The sequence below is a fragment of the Squalius cephalus genome (genome assembly GCF_949319135.1).
Source record: "Squalius cephalus genome assembly, chromosome: 16".
In the NCBI taxonomy this organism is placed as follows: Eukaryota; Metazoa; Chordata; class Actinopteri; order Cypriniformes; family Leuciscidae; genus Squalius; species Squalius cephalus.
In genome coordinates this window covers 16,905,301-16,925,212 of record NC_137137.1, presented here as the reverse complement: position 1 = coordinate 16,925,212, position 19,912 = coordinate 16,905,301, and the positions used below count along the sequence as shown (strand labels likewise).

Here is a 19,912-nt window from a genome sequence, read left to right as displayed (position 1 = left end):
CGAAACATCCTTCTCCTGTTACTATCAAGCACATGTGCGCCTCCGTGTGCTTTAGCACATCCTCCAAAAAAGGAGTGAGAGAGAGAGCAGCTGAATTAAAATATGAACAGAGTCTCTGCGGCACGTGTGTATTGTTCATTTCAACCAGGCCGCGTACACCGTACACACATAAGAAGCTAAGTGTGAATGTGGATGCCCAAACAAGGAATCCCACTTGAGCCCACGTTCATTGGGTGGTCGGTGCGCGTGCCGCACTAAATAGCATATAATTGCTGAACATAAAACCTTAATGCTCAACAACTCCCTGGCAGCTCTGTATACGAGCGACTAAGCTGCAAAATCTCAGACACTTCCCCATTATCTCAGATGAATAAGGTGCGCTATGGGACCGATGCGCACATTTGTTTTTATGATGGTTGACTTCAAATTAATTAAAGACACATGTTGTAAAGATTCATATACTTTTGTTCAGTCAGTTTAAAGCATGATCGTGTTTGCAGTTAGGATCTCATCACTGTAATACATTTTATCTTTTTTTTTAATTTAGATGTACTTAGCCATCATCAAATACTCATTTAAAGTTAATTTTGCAAAAACATTCATAATTTAATAACACTGTTAAATGTAAATCTCAAAATTGACATCCATTTCTCATACCGTACATTATAAAGTTGTGATGTGTCAATTCACTTAGTTGCAACATTTAAAACCATAGATTTGTGTGTGTGTGTGTGTGTGTGTGTGTGTGTGTGTGTGTGTGTGTGCGCGTGTGTGTGTGTGCGTGTGTGTGTGTGTGTGTGTGTGTGTACATGCGTGCTTTATTTTTTAATTTACATTACCGTTCAAAGGTTTGGGGTCGGAAAGATTTTTTACTAATACTTATTACTTTTATTTAGCAATGATGCATGAAATTGATTAAAATTGACAGTAAAGACATTTATAATGTTACAAAGATTTCTATTTTATATGAATGTTGTTCTTTTGAACTTTCCATCAAAAAATCCTGTAAAAAAGTATTGCGGCTTTCACAAAATATTCAGAAGCACAACTGTTTTCAACATTTATAATAAGAAGACATTTTTCTTGAGCACCAAATCAGCATATTGATTTCTGTAGGATCATGTGAAGACTGGAGTAATGATGCTGAAAATTCAGCTTTGGCATCACAGGAATAAATTACATTTAAAATATATTAAAATAGAAAACAATTATATTTACATTGTAATAATATTTCACAATATTTCTGTTTTTACTGTACAGTATTTGTATCAAATAAATGCAGCCTTGGTAAGCATGAGACGTCTTTCAAAGATATATTCAACTCGCATTGAAAATGCACTGTACACCTATTTAGCAACACAGTATTTTGCCAAATAAACAACATCAAATAAAGAAGTGATTCCTATCTCCCATGTGTATGAATGGAAGTAAATAAAGCTCAAAGTTTAGTGTGACTATAATTGACAGACCATCTCTCATGTTATCTCAAGGTATTGAACTGACCTGTTTCCTTGACACACTGCCGTCCACTGGGTCGATGTACTCAAAATTATCAGCCTTCTCCACACTGTAGACATTATTGCCCACAGAAAACTTCTGAGTGGTAAAAGCTTTATCAGTGATAACAGCCTCCAAATCTCTCATGAGGTAATACGCTGCCCTGCCATCCACTCCTTCATAGTCAAACCTGGCAGATATAAAGAAATAAATCCAACAAACACTATAGTACATCAATGTAAAAGATGGATGTTACCTAATAATACCTACAGTGATAAATACTTGTTTCATGGTCATTTGGAGAGCTCCCAGGATTTTCACATGACATCTATTCTACAAGTAGAGCTAAATATGGTGAATGTGGGAAACATGTATGGGAAAGGGAAAAACAATCCAGGCACACAATAAAGAGATACTGCCTACTCAGTCTCAAAGGAAAAGCCATTGAGCGGGTGGGTACTACTGTATGTATACACAAAGAAATATCCTGAAATGTCCCGAGAGACCTGAAGATTGATGTCAGAAATGAAGCTTGGGAAGGAACTGTCGCTTGGGAAGATGCTTATTTGGGTTCAGCTCACCTGCAGAAGTAGTTGCGTCCCATTTTGGCCCAGTGATCTCTCACTATTCCCTCCACTCCCAGGTTACGCACTGCCATTATGGACAACCATACCAGAACTGACCACAGGCCGTCTTTATCTCGGATGTGGTCTGAACCTGAAAGAAACAGATAAAGAGATACATATTTTGATATTCCATCTACACTACCGTTCAAAAGGTTGCATTTACTTGATAAAAATGCAGTAAATAGTAATCTTGTGAGATATTATTGCAATTTAAAATAACTGTTGCATATTTGAATATATTTAATAGGTAATATATTCCAGTGATGCAAAGCTGAATTCTAAATCTATCACAATCACATCAGTATTCAATGTCAAATGATCCTTCAGAAATCATTCTAATATGCTGATTTTGTGCTCAAAAAACATTTATTATTATTATTATCAATGTTGAAAAGAGTTGCTTAATATTTGTGTGGCGCACTAGAGACTGACATAAGTGGCTGCGGTCTTTAGCCTCCTTGTTAGGGAACCCGCCTCCCATGGAAGAAACGGCAGTTCGATTCCTGCTCGGAGTGGTGTGAGTAGAACTGGAGGGGTTACGTTGGTGCCGTGACCCAAATGGGAGTGAGGTTTAGGGGGGTGAGTGTAATGGTGGTAAACATCACTCCTGCAGGTAAACCTCACTCCCCTGGCCTCAAGAGTCGCATTAGTGACTGACGCAAGTGGCTATGGTCTTTAGCGTCCTTGTTACTGTCACACTTGCTGTGTATATAATCCAAAAGACAAGCGGAAATGGAAACAAAAGGAGTAACACACTAGTATAACAATATCAACATCAACGCAAGACAAAGGACTGAAGAAAATGAAGGCTTAAATACACATTGATGGCAATCAACAGAACAATGAACAGGTGAGGACTTAGCAGGAACCATAGTAACAAACAAGTGGCAGGAAAACAGATCAAAGAAAACTAGAGCTGTGTTCTAAATCGTCCCCTATACCCTCATTCACTATTCCCCACATTAGTCCACAAGTATAGGCCTAGTCCACTTGAAAAGTGAATAAAAATGAGTGAGTGAATTCGGACACTGAGTGTGCCAGTGCTGTGCTGAATTTCGTCTCCCTGCCAAATTAGTACCCCCTTATTGCCTAATTCTAACCCCACACCTAATCTTAACAACACCCTCACACCTAATCCTAAACCTAACTATACTAGGGGGTTATAATCAGGCAGGGGTCAGAATTCGGCACAAAGTGTCATTTTTGCACAGTTGGCAGCTATGGAAACTAGCATGTATAAACCTTAATTAAACAATTTAATAATCAATTAAAAAGGAATTTATACCATTATGCTGGACCCACATTGAACCAGCAGTTTGTAAAATGGATGGATGATTATGTTGCAGGAATTCATTTGGCGCAACGCATTATTGGTATTCTCTAGCTGTTGAGTGTACATCGGTTATACATTCGTAATTGCAGTGCATTGTGGGATTGAATGAGTATGAGTGCACTCGATAACAACCACTATGGTTTCGGACACCACTACAAATGCCAGTCCCCTCAAATAGTGACTTACTTAAGGGAATGGGGGGTGATTTCCAACACAGCCTAGGTCAAATCAAAACACCGGGACAAGAACTAAAGCCAAACAGAACATACATGTGACAGTTAGGCACCCGCCTCACATGCTGCAAACACTGGTTCGAATCCCGCTTGTCACGGTGCGAGTAGAACCGGAGAGGTTACACTGAGATTGATTTAAATCAAGAGATTATATTGACAAAATGAAAGCCCTCACTCCCCTGGTCAACTCTTCATCTGCTTGACATCTTCTCTATGACTTTTGTTATTTGATCTGGTTTATTTCATGTAATCAAATGTCAGAAGAAGTGTATCCGACAGCTGTTCTCTGTGCGTGACTAATGCTGAAGTACTAAAAAATGCTCAGGCCTACCGCATATCACATCAACAGCCAAAGACGCTTTTAAGCCAATGTAACATTGTTGTATAATTAGTTTTGACCCTTCAAATCAATAAAACACAATAAAGTTCATTTCAAAAAGCAGATTTCAACATCTATCAGCTTGTCCGACTATTATCTGTTAACTTTCCTTCAGCTCACAAAACAATAAGCTTGACGCAGAAACGACCTGGTTCACAGCCAAAAGGGAAACTTGCTTAATGCCAATATTCCATAAACACACTCAATTTGTACCAGATATCTGCCTCACCATATAATGATGCATGTCTAGCATAGTAGAGAGTGTTTAGTGAAAATTTAACTGACAAGTGACCCATGACAGCACTACTATCCCGCAGCAAAGTCAGAACATGGTGAATAATGAGCGGGCTGCTCTTTTGACACCTACAGACAATGCCTCGTGTCTCACTCAAGGTCTTCGTGGCGGTGTAAAACCCCAGAGGCTTTACAGATCGACCCTGCCGCCCACAGGGCCAAGCGTCTGTCTGCCCAGCAACATTATTCAGCGCCAGTTGCTTATTCCACATTCAGCTGCCAACCAAAACACAACCATTCAATACCAGACAGGGGCTCACCTTCACATATAGGAGTTTCTAGGCAGTTTTGGCCGATAATAATAAAAAAAATATTAAAAAAAACAATAAAATTATATGAGGGCGAGTAAATGACTTAAGTTTTGGGTGAACTATATGTGCATATACAGTACATACTGTATATCACTGAAATGTTTGCTATTTTTCTGAACCAAAAAATGTAATTTCCACAAAAAAATGTTTTGATAACATTCTGTGGTGGAAATTGTGATTTTGGACCTTTGTTTTAAATGGCCAACAGTAATTTTATTTACCTTCATTTGTCTTTACACATCATGTCTCATATTTTAAGCTCTTCACTATATCCTTGGGACCCACAAAAAAAATAAAAATAAAAAAAAATAAAAAAAATAATTGAAAACCATTTTTTTATCTGTTTGAATAATCATTGTTTTAAAATATTTTTATGACAAATTTTCATATTTGAATACTGAACATATGGTTCTGAAAAAACTACAATCTATAGATAAAAGCAATTTGAAAAGAAGCAAAAAAAGTTTTAAAATGAAAATATTTTTATGGCAAAGTTTCATATTTTAAGACTGAATGCATTGTTAAGGGGAAAAAATATAATCTATAAATAAATCATTTGAACACCATGGCGATGCTTTGTAAAAAGATCTGGATAATAAAAAAATAAGCAAATATAAATTATACATGCACGTTAAAACATTTCCAAATGCTTCAATGTCACCTTTACATAAGAAAAGGGGGAAAAAAGTTAGTTGCTATTAGTTAGCTTTTTGTTACTTTTAATAAAATCAAACCCCTGTGACATGAAAAAAAGTTGTTGAAGAAACACCTTTATTAAGCAGGAACGTGTCTGGTTGTTCAAGCGTTGTGTGACATGTTATATGACATGAGAGGACTAGAGAACTAAAACCACTACAATCCATTCAATTACTTTTTCTTCCACTCCTTTACTTCCTTCGTCTGTGCCCCCACCCTGTGTGCTTTTGTGAGAAAAGCAGAGGAGGAGTAGTTTGCTTTTGCCAGCAGAGACCACTCTCATTTTCTCACTATTTCAGATGATTCACCAGCCTGTCTTCCTTTTATAGCGGAACACTGATAAAGATCTACATTTTGGATGTGGTCAAAATGTCAGAAAGCATTTCCTAACAAAAAGCTCCCTCCAAAAATGTCAATGACATAAAATTATTTTTTCTTTTGTGTTTGACAGAAAAATAACATTATAGGGGTTTGGAACAACATAAGTAGGCTAATAAATTATGACAAAACATTCATGATGACTTTTGAACTCTAAAAGCCGGAGAAGGGCTTTTATATGCTCTTAGAGAAGTGCACGGACTCTGATGGCACCCACCTGCTCCGAAGCTCTCCTCTCCACAGAACGAACACCTCCCAGAATCCATCAGGTTTCCAAAGAATCTCCAGCCTGTGGGAGTTTCATAAAGCGCCACCTTCATAGCCTTGGCAACCCTGCAAACAAACAGGAAGCATGAGTACTCCAGTGCAATCCTACTCAGAGTTCATTTGGATGAGATCAAATCTGAAAGAAGGACTGTATCTCATTGGCTAACAGCATCATTTCTTTATCAATGTATCTTTAAAATTGTGCAATTACTATATGGCACTGCAATGTAAAGGCCTGTACACACCAAGAACGTCAACTAAGTATTACGATAAATATATTAGCGTCCACACCAGCGGACAATAACAATCTGTTTATAATAAATGCGCACTTAAGCTATGTCATCTTCCACTTTAATTGATCAAGCTCTTTAAAGCAAGATGGATTCTGATTTGGATTCTGTCAATGTTTCTATCATTCATCAGCTGGAAAATAATTGTTCTGAAAGTGATTCCAAAGATATTATTCCTCTTTATTATTAACGTTGGACTCTACTATTTTTTAAACTATATCTTTATAGTTATCGTCGTTTGTGTGAATGGGCCTTTACACTCTAAAAAGTGAAAATGTGATTTTTTTAGAGGCAGACTTTGTCATATTACCACATGGATCATATTTTAGGAAACCTAATAATACAGTATTATATATTTTAAAATAATACATGTAAATGATAGACTATGAAAGAAGATGGATGTCGATGTAATGATCATTTAAGCAAAGTGATCACCATTCAGCTTTCTACAAATTCACTGGTAGTACATTTAGTACCTGTTCTTTGGACTGATTCATTAATCAAACTGCATATTTCGTCTTCTCAATTCAGTGTCTTTATAAGGCAAAAAGCAGAACGAAACCATGCTGACATTTTGGCTGACATTTATTTTGAGATTCAGCCATGTGCCTGGAGGAGCAAACAGCGCTTTAATCATCGGTGTGTAGTCTACACCTGTTTAACTTGCTTATACTGTCAAACTCCATGCGAGCCGTCACAGAAACTGAAAATTTAGGCCTACATTTGAACAAATATTGTCATACTACATTATTGTTAAGACAGCAAGTTTTGTATTAGGGAACTATATTCATTCATGACTATGAAAATGAAATAGATCGAGAAAACAAGAAGAGGAACGCAGTTACAAGTCTCCTTCTCTGTTTGTTGATCTTGGATAATGGCTAGAGTCATAACTATTTTCAGACACTGCAATCTGGCATTATGGGTAATGAGTTGCTGAGATCCCATCAGATGAAGGGACAGATGACAGGGAACCGATGTAAATGAGGAGAGCTAGGATGCAGCTGTTTACTCATGGGTGGAATTACTAAATATGGGAAAACAAGTGTTATTGACTCAAGGGACATGGAGTAGAATGGAAAGCCTGGCACACGGACAGCAAACTGGAATCTTTGACCTGTTGACTTGTTTTCGATGATTTATTCTCATATTTGTGGCCAACACAAGCAGCGCTATCTCTAATTTTGCATCGGAAATATTTTGCATGCATATGTGTTCATGAGGGTGTGACTGGATTTTTAACAATTCTGTCTATAAAAGAATGAAAAAAAGGGAAAATAACATGCTCGGCTGAGTTTTAAAGTCGGCAGCTGTTCCTAACCTCAATAAAACTCAATTATCAACTAACATAATTTTAGCATGAGTTGACAGGCAGTCTAATTAAGCTGGTAAACTACCCCAGTTGTACTAAAATGATTTCCATTTACACTCACCTAAAGGATTATTAGGAACACCATTCTAATACTGTGTTTGACCCCCTTTCGCCTTCAGAACTGCCTTAATTCTACGTGGCATTGATTCAACAAGGTGCTGAAAGCATTCTTTAGAAATGTTGGCCCATATTGATAGGATAGCATCTTGCAGTTGATGGAGATTTGTGGGATGCACATCCAGGGCACGAAGCTCCCGTTCCACCACATCCCAAAGATGCTCTATTGAGTTGAGATCTGGTGACTGTGGGGGCCATTTTAGTACAGTGAACTCATTGTCATGTTCAAGAAACCAATTTGAAATGATTCGAGCTTTGTGACATGGTGCATTATCCTGCTGGAAGTAGCCATCAGAGGATGGGTACATGGTGGTCATAAAGGGATGGACATGGTCAGAAACAATGCTCAGGTAGGCCGTGGCATTTAAACGATGCACAATTGGCACTAAGGGGCCTAAAGTGTGCCAAGAAAACATCCCCCACACCATTACACCACCACCACCAGCCTGTACAGTGGTAACAAGGCATGATGGATCCATGTTCTCATTCTGTTTACGCCAAATTCTGACTCTACCATCTGAATGTCTCAACAGAAATCGAGACCAGGCAACATTTTTCCAGTCTTCAACTGTACAATTTTGGTGAGCTCGTGCAAATTGTAGCCTCTTTTTCCTATTTTTAGTGGAGATGAGTGGTACCCGGTGGGGTCTTCTGCTGTTGTAGCCCATCCGCCTCAAGGTTGTGCGTGTTGTGGCTTCACAAATGATTTCCTGCATACCTCGGTTGTAACGAGTGGTTATTTCAGTCAAAGTTGCTCTTCTATCAGCTTGAAACAGTCGGCCCATTCTCCTCTGACCTCTAGCATCAACAAGGCATTTTCGCCCACAGGACTGCCGCATACTGGATGTTTTTCCCTTTTCACACCATTCTTTGTAAACCCTAGAAATGGTTGTGCGTGAAAATCCCAGTAACTGAGCAGATTGTGAAATACTCAGACCGGCCCGTCTGGCACCAACAACCATGCCACGCTCAAAATGGCTTAAATCACCTTTCTTTCCCATTCTGACATTCAGTTTGGAGTTCAGGAGATTGCCTTGACCAGGACCACACCCCTAAATGCATTGAAGCAACTGTCATGTGATTGGTTGATTAGATAATTGCATTAATGAGAAATTGAACAGGTGTTCCTAATAATCCTTTAGGTGAGTGTACATTCCTTACTCCAAGGTGTATTAAAACATGTTTGAAAGTAAAACGTTGAATACCAATACTGCTTGAAATTGCTTTATTACAATATAAACAAATAGTTTAAGGACTTTACCACCTTATAAAGTCTAAGCTTGTGAGTACACACAGACGACAATGACCAAAAGAGTTAAAAAACAAATACTGAAAGAATGCTTAATGATTAAGCTTATTCAAATCATGAACTGTTTATGCATATTAGTTCAAAGATTCATATATAATTTTAGATCAAGTATGTAATTTTTCCATCACTAGCGTTACTAAATGGAATTGCAAAAAAATTTACTGAGCCAAAAAGGGAATAAGCAAATATACCCCCCCCCCCAATCAGTTCAGTGAATAATTCAACGACTTATAAAGAGAGTCGCTAATTTCATTCCTGAATAAATCAGTGTTGTTGAACGAATCGGTTCAGTGAATTATTCAATGATTCGTTCATAAAGAGAGTTGCTCAATTTTGTTCCTCAATGCATCAAAGCTGTTGAACAAATTAGTTCAGTGAATTACTCAATGACTCACTCTTAAAAACAGCCCCTTTTCACCACCTACTAATTTAATGATTGCCTGCAGAAAGATTCACTTAAAATCCCCACCACTAATGCTGACATCTTGTCTGAATGTGCAAACACAGGGAAGCGCAGTGATACAAACAGTGAAAAGTCCCAGCATGTTACATACAGATGTATTTATATCATTAAATGGGTTTAAAATATGGTTACAGCAAACACACTGGACTGCAGTTACAATTCGACTGGATTTTCTCATGTGTGATTTCCCCGTATTTCAGCAGTTCATCCTGGTCAAATTGATAGCACACATTCTCTCTTCCCCTTCCCACGTGTATAGGGAACACGGCAGATGTTTCCTTTCCATCCTTCCATCCTTAAACACAGTCATATGTGCACATATAAAGAGCTGCAATCACACACCAGACCTACAGCACACACATGCTCCAGTAGATTATGCTCCACAGCCACTTCACAAACACACACTCCTGAGAGGTCCATGGTATAAACACAGCCACAGCCTGAGCTCACTTGTCGCCTAAAAAGGTTTACAGCAGCAGAGATGCCTTGCTCCAACAACTCGCACCCCAGGGGACATGCATGCCTCAGAAAAACAGTTCAGATTAGCTGGACAGAATGATACAGATTCATGAAAAGAGAATACAGTTATTCTCCATCACCAGATCCAGCACTACAAAATCTGTCTTTTAAGGACTCACAATATAAACATGTCTTAATTATTGTTGATTTCAACAGCTAACTAAATAAGGTCAGTTCATTTTCTGACCTGACTCTCTTTCCTAAGTGGCGTTGTGAATTAAAATGTATGGTGTGAACATTTAAAAAGTATGTTTATCTTATTAACAGTTGTTAATGATGAAAAGATGAAGAAATCAGTAGCCTAATAAAACAGGGCTCAACTGAACATTGCATATTTTTGCTGCTTGCCAATCAGGTCATTTCTAGTTGTCCTTCCAACATTTTTAATGGCTCCAACATAAAAATAAAATAATTAAAATGTATTAATTATAATTAAATATAATAAAAATGTGTGACCCTGGACCACAAAACCAGTCACATGGGTCTTTTTTTTAAAAATTGGGATTTATATATCATCTGAAAGCTGAATAAAGAAGCTTTCCATTGGTTTGTTAGGATAGGACAATATTTGGCCGAGATACAACTATTTGAAAATCTGGAATCTGAGGGTGCAAAAAAAAAGAAACATTGAGAAAATCGCCTTTAAAGTTGTCCATTTATGTTCGCGATTGTGCAGCATTCACTCACAAAAATATTTTTTTAGTAGGAAATTTACTAAATATCTTCATGGAACATGATCTTTACTTAATATCCTAATGATTTTTGGCATAAAAGAAAAATCGATAATTTTGACCCATACAATGTATTGTTGGCTTTTGCCACAAATATACCCGTGCGACTTGTGACTGGTTTTGTGATCCAGGGTCACATATATGCATTTTATTTATTTAATTTGATATTTACATTCAGTTTACAAGTATAATTTATATATTTATTATTTATAATCATTTGTATACTGTTGCTGTAGAATGATATGGTGATGGCATACATGGCAAACAAATTACTGATTGGTTTGTAATTTTCAAACGATTTTTATCAAGTACGTCACATTTCTACAATGACATCGCAACTGAAAACATTAGTTTTTTCCGTGATGCTACATCCATAAAATTAGATGTCGGTATAAAGACGAAAACTCACCTTTAAAGTATATGTGTTCTTTTTATTGAGCCAAAAAGTCGGAGACTACTCCATTATTGGTCAGAATATTTTTGCCATACAAATTTGCAGATCATCCATCCATCAATAATCCACCACTTATCTGGGACCGGGTGCACCAAACTTGAACTTTAATATGCAGCAAAAAACAAAACTTTTACAAATATCCTACCGTTTCCATGCTGCCACGCTCACATGCGATCAAATGGAAGTGAATGTAACATGAAGTGACCGCACCTATAGCCTGGAAGGCAACAGCTCGAATTTGGAGGGTGACTTCAATGTAAGAGAGAATGAGAAAGGAAACAATCTAGAACTGTCTCTAGGCTGGGAGCACCCATTCTTACTTACAGAATGGAAAATATAACACTCTGCTTAGCTATGGCTATACTTTATAACAAGGTACAAACTCAGGCCAAATGTAGACTCAACCTCTCTTTCTTTATCTTAGCCACACCAGTAGTTAAAGTCTCATTGACAGTGTGTTCCTGACATTGAATCAACCTTGCAAAGCCTCCAGGAAGTGAATAATGAGTCACAGAACAAACACAATACTGATGGGAGGAAATCACACTTAATTCTGGTGTTATGACACAATAAGCACTTTCTGGCTGTTTTTAATGACTGATTGGGTAGCACTAAATAACGTCACTTCCTATTTGACTGCCAGCATTACAGGGATAGTTCACCCAGAAATGAAAATCTGTCATCATTTACTCATCCTTACAGTATGTCATTCTAAGCTTGCATGTCTTTCTTTCTTCTGTGAAACACAACAGAATATATTTAGAAGAAAGTTGGTAATAGGTTACCATTGAATTCCATTGTATGGACAAGAAAATAAAAACATAAAACGCTGAGACATTTCTCAGAATATATATTTTGACTTTCAAAGAAGAAAGAAAGTCTGGAACGACATGAGGGTGAGTAAACGATGACAGAATTGTCATTTTTGAGCGAACTATCCATTTAATAAGGCCATTTCATTTCAATCAGGTTCACGTTATTGCCGAAAGTTGCAAACTTAATTCATAGAAGAGAAGTGGACCAGTAAAGACGGTTTGTCAGTTTTTCAGTTTTTTGTTATTTTTTAAACAAATTTGAAAGCTGAAGTGTGTATGTTAAATGTCAAACAGAACTGAAAAAGTTAAGAATTGTATTCAGGCAGGTTTTCTGAACACTCCCTGTTCCCCATTGGTCAGCAAAACAGGTAACTCCGCCCCCAACTGACACAATTGATGGAGCTGTTGCTGTATCAGACTGGGAAATGTTTTGATAGCACCACAGAGTCACAAAATAAGCTAGGAATAGGATAAGAAAATTTGATTAAAAGCCTTTACATTTAAACAATATCGTTTAAATGCATGAATTTGCTATTAATTTCTCATAGCATAAAATCCTGTCTCAAAGCAGACGGGTCTTTAGCATGATTATTTTTAGTCTGCAGGAGCTCGCGCAGGGTTGAGCTAACACTGTTATTCTTAGGGAGTGAGTCTCCACACTGTAACCTCTGGCCCCATCACTAATGCTTTTACCATTTAGTGTCTTGCACAAGAAGAGTAACCGAGATAGTGGAAAGATCCTGATGGATTATTTCCTCCCTGGTCATCAGCTTATCAATTATTTTGAGAGTTGACTGGCTTTTCTTTAAACAGCTCTGAACTCCTGCAGTATATTAAAGGGATCGTTCACCCAAAAATGAAAATGCTGTCCTCATTTACTCACCCTCATGTTGTTCCAAACCTGTATGACTTTCTTTCTTCTGCTGAACACAAAAGAAGATATTTTGAAGAAAGTCGGTAACCAAACGACTGATGGACCCCATTGACTTCCATAGTAGGAAAAAAAAAATACTATGGAAGTCAATGGGGACCAGCAACTGTTTAATTACCAACCTTCTTTAAAATATCTTCTTTTGTGTTCAGCAGAAGAAAGGAAATCATACAGGTTTGGAACAACATGAGGGTGAGTAAATGAGGACAGCATTTTCATTTTTGGGTGAACTATCCCTTTAAGGGATAATGTCACTGTCTCTTAATTTGACAAACAAATGTGAAAGTCAAGAAAAGAAATGGAAGCAAGCCGTGTGGAAATTATTTTAAAACTAAGTAGAACCACCCAGTTTCTTTGTTTCACTGAATACAAGTGCAAGCAAATCGGTTTGTAATTAACAGTTAAGTATATAATTAATATTCAAGATTCTGCATAACAGTCTTGCTAAATTTTTGAAGGTTTAGTACACTGTAAAAAATTTCTAACCCTCCCAAATCAAAAATTTCAAGTGACCGATAACATCTAATTTTTTCACTTGGCCCAAGTGAAATTCTGTAAATTATAAAATTAAATTCACAGATTTTCACTTGGGCCAATTGAAAAATTTAGATGTTATCGGTCACTTGAAATTTTTGATTTGGGAGGGTTAGAAATTTTTTACAGTGTAGTACATTCATATCAGACAGAGTGGTTCGAGCAACTTTTGCTGATAACTTGTTAAATTTCAATAGTCTGCAGCATGTCTGTGAATAATGGCATTTTAGCGGTATCATATAAGAGCATCCCAGACATCAACATAGTGTCTCTCCAGATCCGGCCCACATCTGGGCCGTGTGGAATCCAGGTGTACCAGATGTGGGCCGGATCTGGGCCGACACTATGTTGCTGTCTGGGATGTTAGGAGTCCGAGTCCTATCAGCAACATTTAACACCTATGAATGTGCTTTTTGATAAAAACAGGTTTATTTTTTCACAATCTGTAAATTAGCAAGGTTTTCTTACCTGTCGATGGCCATGCTGGTTGGCATACTGCGGGCAAAACCTCTGATTCCTCTCTGACTGAAGTAAGGGATGCAGGAGAGGTTTGCTGCCATCACTGCCAGTGAATCTGACGGGCTCACAAAGAACCCATCTTGACCCATAATCATGTAACGATCCTGTACATAAGACATACATAGCCAACATTATACAACAGTTAGCTCTGTCCCAATTTAATTGAACAAGCATCATCTTATTTTTTTTTATCTAAAATGTATAGGTTACTTGATATTAATTTCTTGTTCACTGATCTGGTGTATTAAATAACCAGCTGCTGTATCATTTGAAAATGATGAAGAATACATACACTAGCATTTAAAAGTTTGGGGACAGTAAGATTTGTTTAAAAAGGGTGCAAGGGTGCATTAAAATGATCAAAATTCACAGTAAAGACTTTTACATTGTTAATAAAATATATATATATATTTCAAATAAATGCTGTTCATTTGAACTTTCTATTTATCAAAGAATAATGAGAAAAAATATCATGGTTTCGACTAGTGCTGCCAGTTCGATTAATCGTGATTAATCGCATCTAACATAAAAGTTTTTGTTTTACATAATATTTTTAACAAATGTGTACACACACACACACACACACACACACACACACACACACACACACACACACACATATATATATATATATATATATATATATATATATATATATATATATATATATATATATACATACATATATTATGTAAACAAAAAAAAAATTATTGCAATTTAATTGCGATTAATTGATTTGACACTAGTTTCGACAAAAAATATTAACATTACACCTTTTTTCAACATTGATAATAATTAGAAATGTTTATTGAGCACCAAATAAATAAATGCAGCCTTGGTGAGCATAAGAGACTTCTTTCAAAAACATTAAATAATTCTTACCAACCCCAATCTTTTGAACAGTGGTGTATAAGCATTTTTCTCAATAGTATGAACAGCATTTCCTGTTTCTCACTTGTTTGCAATATTTAGAAATAAAGATAGCACAAAAAAAATTGAATGAAAACAAAGAAGATCAAATAAATAAAGATAAACGAGATAAATATTATCGTTAAATAAAATAAAAAACAGATAGATATTAATAAAGAACTGCAATCAAAACAAGACCCTGACAAAGATGCAGGAAATAATCCAGCAATAATTTTGTTCAACAGCCTTGATTCTTTTGCTCTTTTCTTGATTATTATTCTTATGAAGTTTTTACATATCTTTTCTGTTTGTGTAAGTGATTTGTAAATGCTTGTCAGATGATAAGAGATAAGCACCCCATCTGCATCAAAAGCAGCCCCAAAGCCAAACTCTCCCCCCTTCATAGAGTCCACCAGAGATGCAGCGAAAGCAGGGTTAGGGTTTGGGTGTTGGCCTCCAAAGTCCTCCAGAGGGACACAGTTAACAGCAGAATTGGCTGGAGCCCCGAGCTCATCGCATAGGATTTTTCGGACATATGGTCCCATAACTGAAACAGACGACATGAAGATTGACTACAGTACATACAGATGTCAATCTGCATATAGGTATTTTCTGTCCACAAAAGTTTACCTCCATTCATTGCATCTATTCGTATCTTCAGCTGGTTTGGACCCGTCAGCAAGCTCTTGATGGCACCAAAGTCAAAAATTCCCCGCAGCATGTTTAGATAGATCTCGACTGAATCCACAATCTCAACTGTAAAACAGAGAAAGAACATGTTTATGTTCAGTACATCAGTGTAAACCTGAAGTTTGTGATAAAAGTAAATGAAAACACTAGAGTAAGTTTATACCACTCACCTCTGAAGGGCTTGAACTTGTTCTCAAGGTCAAAGTCTTGACGGCCAAGGCGGGACAGGTCGATGTGGAGGTCAGGGCAGATGGCGTACTCCTCTAGTGTGCGACTGACCTGATGGATCCTCTCCATCACTGTGTCTGGAGAAGGCCCTGGGAACAAGAAACAGTGGCAGATTTCAACAAAACATATCAAATATTAAAAAATAACAACAACAAGTTGAATGAAAATCTATCTATCTATCTATCTATCTATCTATCTATCTATCTATCTATCTATCTATCTATCTATCTATCTATCTATCTATCTATCTATCTATCTATCTATCTATCTATCTAAGTTTCACAGAGAGATGGAGATTGACACTTAGTGAATATAATGCTGCTAACATACGCTAACATTCAAAGGTTTAGACAAAAAAAAAAAAGACAAAAAAAGAAGAAAAAATACAGAATGACCATCACATTGTTATAAAAACATTGCATTTCAAATAAATGATGCTCTTTTGAGCTTTCGATTAATCAAATAATCCTCTAAAAAATCATTTCCCACAAAAATATTAAGCAGCACAACTGTTTTCAACATTGATAATAATAAATCATGTTTCTTGAGCACCAAATCAGCATATTAGAATGATTTCTAGAGAATCACGTGACACTGAAGACTGGAGTAATGATGCTGAAAATTCAACTTTGCCATTACAGGAATAAATTACATTTAAACTATATTCAAATATAAAACAATTTCTAATAATATTTTACAATATTACACTTTTTACTGTATTTTTGATTAAATGCAGCCTTGGTGAGTATAAGGGACTTCTTGCAAAAACATTAAAAAATCTTATAGACCCCAACTTTTGAATGGTAATATGCACTAGTCAGTAATATGCATAATACAAATAATAATAATCTCATTATAATAATGGTGTAAGTAAAAACAAAAATAAATTTAAGGTAAGCTATATAGTTTAGGTAAATTTAGGTACACAGAATTACAATACATGTCCATAGAAGATATTTTACTGTGTTTTCTGTAAATAGTTGTTCATGACAGCTTGGAAAAAGGTAACGTTAAGCTGACGTCATGACATTATTGGCACAGCAATTCCCTTAGGCTGATATTAAAATACAGGGTGGGCCATTTATATGGATACACCGTAATAACATGGGAATGGTTGGTGATATTAAAGTCCTGTTTGTGGCACATTAGTATATGTGAGGGGGCAAACTCCTCAAGATGGGTGGTGACCATCACATATACTAATGTGCCACAAACAGGACTTTAATATCACCAACCATTCCCATGTTATTACGGTATATCCATATAAATGGCCCACCCTGTATATTGAAAGTATCATTATCATTCTGAAGGTGCTCTTATGCAGGGTGTTTGAATATGCTTTGTAATGTTCTCACCTCCATTAGCGACACTGAATTTGATCCCAAAGTCTCCTCCTGGGCCTCCTGGACTGTGGCTTGCAGTGAGAATGATCCCACCGCTGGCTTTTATCTTCCTGATGATGCAGGAGACTGCTGGGGTGGACAGGATCCCGTTGTGTCCAATGACTAGACGTCCTATCTGAAATTGAAGTTTTGGTTTCAGTGGTGTAAAGGTTTTTTCCATGCATTGAAAGTCAATGGAGTCCAATGTTGGTTTGGACTCTCACTGTAGGAAAAAACAATATTTTTTTTTACTTTTGGGTTTACAGAAGAAATTGAGTATTTATATTTTAGATACTGGCCCTAAAATGTGCATATTAGTATCTTGGAGTGGTAATATATACCCTTATAAGAAGCTGTTGTACATACACTTTTTGCATTTTCCCCCTGTAGATTATAAAAACAACGTATATGACAATTTAAGTAAATGTTATTTTAGGTTAATTGAGGAAAGATGATATGTATATGAGTAAATGTAAAACTTTTTTTCATAAATTGAAAGTCCAATGTTGTTTTGGACTCCAATGACTTTAATTGTAAGAACAAAAACAGTTTTCAAAATAACTTCTTTTGTGTTTCACAAAAGAACGAAAGCCATTCGTTTTTGAAATGACAAATGTAAACGTGCACTTTCGATCCTGAATAGCCTCTTTGCTTAATTCCAGACCTTCACCAGGGGGTCATCATAACATTATGTGGTGGGCTTTAAACCTGCACCCTTTCCGAGGCGCCAGTCATGGCTACTACTGCATACCAGGTCAACAACTACATCTGTCTGGTAGCTCATTCCTGTGGGATTGACGAGCTGACTCAGTGACAAAACTAAACAGACGTGTACAGGCTTCTTTACGTGCAATACAGGCTAACAATACCTAATGATTCAAAGCAGACCTGACATACAATCCTAGCTTCCATAAATTGCAACCTCAGTTGTAAATCGCTCTAAATATTGACAGATACTGCTTGTTTCAGTCTTTCTAGCTCACAAGACAGCAGCCCAGACATCTCAGCAACTTTGTGACTCATTAAGCTTTACAAGATCAGCCACTTTCTATTAATAGTGAGGTATTTGGCATCTCTCACTCAAGTATTTATAATGATGAGCAAGTGCACTGACTCTAGTCTTTTTTTTTGGTAATATGCTAATTAAATACCTCACTGATGCTTTGCTTATCCCGTTGCTTTTACATGCATCTCTTAGTTGAAGCTCAGTGAGTGTGAACTGTATTCCCAGCACTCTTTGAACAGCTTATCCATATAAGGTGCTGCTTCTGGATACACAGTGTCTATATATCATGTCTCTGAGAGCTACCAAGTTTGTATGGAAGAATGTCACTGATACAAAGAAAGAGACTAAAGGAGGGAGGATTTATGGCTGTATTGTATAATATAAATGGAATAACAGTATTTAGAGCATCAAAACAGTGACTTCAGGCTTTATGCTCCGACTGAACTAAACTTTACATCTTCATTAGAAGCACAATAAAATATGCCATAAAGGTTGATGAACAAAGTTGATGAAGCATCTTGGCTCGTGGCCATATGTTCTGGGTTTCCCTGTGGTTGACATGAACATGAGGTCAAAACAAGGGAAACAGCGGCTCTCCAGGAAGAGTGTGCAGGGGAGGGATGGCATAACAGATAAAGACAGGATACATTTGGCCAGGCCAGGAAAGAGATTTAACTCTAAAACTTTCTTTCATACTCAGTTTGTTGCTTTTCAGGGTTTTCCAACAAAACGTGCATCTTAGTTTGGGATACCAAAAGTTTAACTCCATGTCATGTTATACTGAATAATAAAACTAACATGTCCAACAGACATGCAACAAATTGAACACTTGCAACAAGACACTTGAAATGATCATAATCAAATATAACAACAAAGATAATAATGATGACCATGGTAAATAAATGAGTAAATTCATTTTGATTCTAGAGAATCTATGAATAAATAAATAAATAAATAAATATAATCTAACTGATACCTTTTTGATGATATAGATCAGAAAACTTATTAAATATATATATTTTTAATTAGATAGATTACAAAATCTATACATTTTATTAGGAAATAAATAAATAAACAGACAAACAACGCATTTTCTTATAAAGACTAGAAAATGTATATTTATCAATAAATAAATAAATTGGCTTTAATCTAACTGATGTTACCTCTTTGATAATATAGATCAGAAAAACATTATTATTATAGAATCTATAATATATCAATAAATAGATAAATACATAAATATTAATCTAACTGATGTTACTTTTTGATGACAAGTCGATATAAGTCAGACAACCTAATAAATAATAAATAAATAAAACAATGCATTGCATTTTTATACTAGAACATCTATAACATTTATAAATAAATAAACAAATAAATGAATAAGCTTTAATTAACTGATGTTACCTATTGATGATATAGATCAGAAAACATAATAAATAAATAAACAATGCATTTTTATTACATAGACTAATCTAATTATATTTATAAATGAATAAATGCACTTTTAATTATAGGCCTACTATACAATATCTATCAAGTTTAGTGGGAAATAATAAATCAATTATGCATTTTTAGACTTAAAAATCTATCATAGACAATAAATAAACATAATTTAAAAAAAACAGA

The 19,912-nt window shown here is 36.2% G+C and overlaps 1 protein-coding gene across 1 annotated transcript in view; it reads right to left on the bottom strand.

Annotated features, from left to right (window-relative positions):
* The window catches only part of LOC307173140 (phosphoglucomutase-like protein 5), a 28,671-nt gene that overhangs the window by 8,001 nt on the left and 758 nt on the right, over positions 1 to 19,912 (bottom strand). The window contains exons 2-9 of the mRNA XM_079895999.1: positions 17,251 to 17,413; positions 15,838 to 15,984; positions 15,608 to 15,733; positions 15,334 to 15,524; positions 14,018 to 14,172; positions 5,965 to 6,080; positions 2,079 to 2,214; positions 1,504 to 1,687 (exon numbers count right to left, since the gene is read on the bottom strand). Of these exons, the coding sequence (XP_079752125.1) occupies positions 1,504 to 1,687; positions 2,079 to 2,214; positions 5,965 to 6,080; positions 14,018 to 14,172; positions 15,334 to 15,524; positions 15,608 to 15,733; positions 15,838 to 15,984; positions 17,251 to 17,413 (1,218 nt within the window). The remainder of the gene's footprint in view (positions 1 to 1,503; positions 1,688 to 2,078; positions 2,215 to 5,964; positions 6,081 to 14,017; positions 14,173 to 15,333; positions 15,525 to 15,607; positions 15,734 to 15,837; positions 15,985 to 17,250; positions 17,414 to 19,912) is intronic.